Genomic DNA, 4,514 nt, shown 5'->3' on the forward strand with positions numbered 1-4,514 from the left:
AGGTCTAGAGGTGGAGAAAGATTCTAGCTGTTGACTCTCAAAACCTAACACCCACTCACACGTCGATCTCGTCGTTTGTCGTGGTTTGCGTTGCCGTTGCGAAGAGCGAGATGTGTCAGAGATATTGGTCCGGCGGCAAGAGGGCAAGGGGGCGGGGACCTGTTCCTTTTTACCACCCATCTCACAGTAGAGGTGACAGGTGTCCGTTTTTATCTATTTAAGGCTGGGACACACACACACACACACACACACACACACACACACACACACACACACACACACACACACACACACTTACACACACACTGAGCCCTGGTCTGACAGCCTGACCCCGAGCAAAAACCCCGGACAGGGGACAGCGCCTGACAGTGGTCAGTGCCCGACAGCCTGACAGCGCTGACAGCACTTTCTCCGACAGTCTGACAGCACGTATCTGACAGCCTGACAGCAGAGTCTGACAGTCGAGGTGCTCCGTCGCTGTCAGGCCCTAACGTGACAGCCTGACAGCTGCCCGACAGCCCGACAGCACACAGTGGCCTGACAGCAGCGCTGACAGCCCGACAGCAGCACAAACCGTACACAGTCAGACACCCCGTAGAGCCTCTTTCTTGTGCCCCATGAGGGTATAACAAAACTATTACATGCAAAGACATGTGAGTGTGGTCCATGTAGTCATGGGATGGTCATGGGTCTCTCTCTCAACCCTCCCGTCCCACACCTCTGCGCGTCTGCGGGGACCCCTGACCCCTCTCTAGCACCGGCGGCTGTGCTACTACAAATGAAGCTACCAGCTAGCCTTCTGGGGCCCTACAGTCATATGCCTACGGCGTCTGGGTGGGGGTGGCCGCCGCCGTCTGTGCCGCCGCCGCGGCCTGCGCCTGCGCCGCCATATGCTTAGGGGACCCCTAGGGTTCTGAGGGCCGGATTTTTTAAGACCTTAGCTTTTAAGAAACGAGGAGGTTTGGGGGCTTAACTTGCCATTTAAGAGATTGCAGGCACGGGGGGTCACTCTTTTAAGACCGTTTAAGAAAATCGGCCTCGCCGGCACGCGTCGCTGGGTTCCGCGCCGTTTTCTCCAATACTGCCGTTATATTAGGCACAAACCCGCCTCTGAAGACACATCTGTAAGTCTGGTGCACTGGCAGGAGCCATACTCGCATAGGGGACGCGTGCTAGCTGACTGTAGCCAGCTTCCCGGCCTCCGGCGTGCTACCGGGAGCCTCCCGGACCATCGACCTCGGGAGCTCTCCCGCACCGTTTAAGCGTTTAAGACCGTTTAAGGACGGCCCAGCAGCTCTTAAAACTTGCCATGGCAAGTTTTAAGCCGTTTAAGCCGCAGGCGCCCCAGGGCCCACCCTTTTAAGCCTAGGGGTCCCCTAAGGCCATATGCGCTCCCCAGGCGGCCGCCGCCGCCGGCGTGATCACGCCGTGTAGGAGGAGAGGCTGAGAGTATGTGTAGTAGTAAGTAGAGTCCTGCTGGTCTCCTCTCTTGATAGTGTCATAAGTGTGGCTGGTGTGTGTCAGAGCCTGACAGCCGACCCCGACAGCACCACCTGAGAGCACCTGACAGCAACAGCCCAAGGCAACGTCTGACAGCAGCAGCAGCCTGACAGCTCTGACAGCTCCAACAGCGTCTGACAGCAACACCCGACAGCTCCGACAGCACCCGACAGCTGCAGAGCACCTCGACTGTCAGACACGCACCCGACAGCACCCGACAGCACTGACAGCGCCTGACAGCTGGTCTGACAGAGGCACCTGACAATGCCTGACAGCTGCCCGACAGCCCGACAGATCACCTGACAGCACCTGACAGCCTGACAGCCAGGGCTCAGCACACACACACACACACACACACACACACACACACACACACGCTGGGCTCGCTTTGGACTCGAAAAGGTTGCTTCCCCCACAGGATTAGTCTTCTCTACTGAGGGGACGAACTAAGGGCGGCTGGGCGGGGCTGCGGCGCCGGAGCTAGCATGGCTCGTCAGAGCCGAGACCCCGGCGAGGCGGCGCTCCGATGCGGATGGGCTAGCCAGTCGCGAGGTTCTAACCGCTGCAGATCGGCGACAAATAAACTATGCCAGCGAGATATTCGGCAGATATGTGTATCTCCCGATCTCATCCCGGGACACGTGAGACGTGTGCCTCCCTTCTTGAAACACAATTTGTTTGTTCCCTTCTTGTGAGAGAGAGAGATTTTTAGCAATACCAAACAACTCTAACACTCACACGTCATTTGGGGCCTGGAGCCCTGTTCACGCGCGCGCGAGACGTGCAGACAGGGTTGCCAGGTGAGAGCTTTGTTTTTGTTCTTGGCGTTTCGGACGTCCCTTCCTTCGTTGTGTTCTCCCCGTCCGCCAGCGAGACGCTCAGTTGCTGGCGGCCGCAGTCTTTCTGTGACCCACCCACCTCTCCCTTGTGTTTTGTCTGGGGAGGGGTGTCTGCGGATTTCCGTCAAGCGCGCAAATTCTCTTCTCTCGAAGCCAAGCGACGACGAAAGCCACAAACCACAACGCGGTCACCTGCGTGATTCCCCCTTTTTGCTCAAATGAATCCAGTGCCGTCGATCCGCCGTCAGTCGGCGAGCGAGTTTCGGTGGCCGCCCGACCCACACGAGGGCTTTTGCTACAACCTCCTCTCGCCGCAAGCTCTCGCGGATGCCGCCAGCGAAGAGACTGGAACCACTGTAACCGTGGCGGAGGTGTGCTCGTTCTTCCTTGAGCGGAAGCCCGCAGCCATGCCCAGGGCCTATCGGGAGTACGTGACCAGATGGGCGGCTGATCTCGAGGCTGGACGATCTTCTCGCTCTTGATCTTCTCGCTCTTGTTGATGGACGTCGCGCTTCTGAGTCGCCCCCCACTCCCCGGTTCATCTGCCGCTGGTCGTGCTAGTTCACCGTCACAGGCACAGCAGTGGGACCGTGAGGACGGGCAGCAGCGCCTGAAGTCCACCTCTCCGGCATTCTTCTCGCGCAGAGCCACTCCTCGCCTTTCAGCCGGCGCAATGCCCTCGCGCCTCTGCTTCGACGTCCCAGGCCTGATGTCTTCACAGTTGTGCATCCGGAAACCACAGCTGCCCAGGCGGAACCATCGAGGGCGCTCGGACTGACTGCCGGGCCCGCATTCGACCTCCTGTCGTGCTTCCGTTTCCCTCTCGCGTCGGCCGCGACGTGCGACAAGGCGATAGCCCGGCCACGGCGCAGCCTCCCCGTCCTCTCTGAGATTATCGAAAGGTGAGGGACGGAGTATTCGACCAGTGCACACGGACGGACGACAATACGGCTCATGCGACATGCGCATTGCCGATCAGGGGCCCCCAGCAGTCAGCCAGCAGCAGCACAGGCCCCACAGCACCGCCGCACCGGCAGAGCTGCAGCTGCAAAGTCTTTCTGATTTCACTTTTCGTGTGTAGGAGCGTGGAGAGAGCACTTCTGGGCGGTAGTTGAATACGTAAACCTCTCTACTTCAAGAGCCCTCCCCAACCTCGCCACGCCTCCACGGACCCCACGCGCGATCTATTACCAGATACCACGCTGCTGCGCATGCAGCGTGGGCGCGGGCCGGCTCTAAGGAGAATAGACCACCGTGCGGGCCCCACTCCCTGTCGCCAGTCCAGGGCGATCTCGAGAGAGCCGGCATCGGCGGCAGGGCGGCGCCGCCTGCCCCCGCGACCCCTACCTTCCCTCCCCGGCCCCTCTACGCGCCCTCGTAGCTCTCAAGCCACGGAAAGGTGAGCACGACGACGGTGATGTCGTCGCGGTAGTCGCCCTCCTCGACCTTCCACATGTGGGTCGCCTTGTGGACAATGCTCCGGCAGATCTCGGCCGGGTCGAGGTCCGTCACCTCAGAGACCAGGTCCGCAACCTCCTGCGACTCGACCAGCTCCCAGACGCCGTCCGACGCGATCACCATGCAAATGTCCGCGTCGGTAATCTCGTGCTCGGTGATCTCGGGCTCGGCGATGACGCCGACGGTGGCGGCGGCGTGGTCGCCGATGGAGCGGGCCATCGCCAGCCCGCGCAGGTTGTGCCACACGCGCGAGGGCGACCCGTTCGCGCCGGCGGGAGTGACATGCCCGCCGCAGGCCAGTATCCGCTGCATCTCTGCGGGCGTGTCTGGCTTCTGGTCGAAGGTGATGTCGACCGCGACGAGGCGGTTCGACTTTGGCGCCTGCCGGCAGATGATCGCGCGCGAGTCGCCCGAGTTGGCCAGCCAGATGTGGTTCCCGCGCACGATGCTGCACACGGCCGTCGTCCCGGAGACGGACGCGTCGCAGTGCTCCGCGAGCGAGCGGTCAACCTCGCAGAAGGCGGAGCGCAGCGCCTCCCCCGGGTCGGTGGCGAGCGAGGCGTGCGCGGAGAGCACGCCCGGCAGGGTGTTGATCACGTACTGCGACACCACCTCCCCCACCCTCCCGTGCCCGTCAAAGACGCCTCCCACGAAGCACGCGTTGTCGCCCGCAAACGGCCACATCGCAATCGCGCGGTCCTGGTTGATCTTTTGCAC

The 4,514-nt window shown here is 61.3% G+C and overlaps 1 protein-coding gene across 1 annotated transcript; it reads right to left on the reverse strand.

The window, feature by feature from the left end:
* Positions 1 to 3,740: 3,740 nt before the first annotated feature.
* On the reverse strand, positions 3,741 to 4,514 carry EMIHUDRAFT_42726 (hypothetical protein; the record flags this gene model as incomplete). Its single annotated transcript, XM_005786282.1, has 1 exon — positions 3,741 to 4,514. A coding segment is annotated over one exon (774 nt), but the record flags the coding sequence as incomplete, so codon positions are not given.

This window comes from Emiliania huxleyi (genome assembly GCF_000372725.1).
Source record: "Emiliania huxleyi CCMP1516 chromosome Unknown EMIHUscaffold_152, whole genome shotgun sequence".
Lineage (NCBI taxonomy): Eukaryota > Haptophyta > Isochrysidales > Noelaerhabdaceae > Emiliania > Emiliania huxleyi.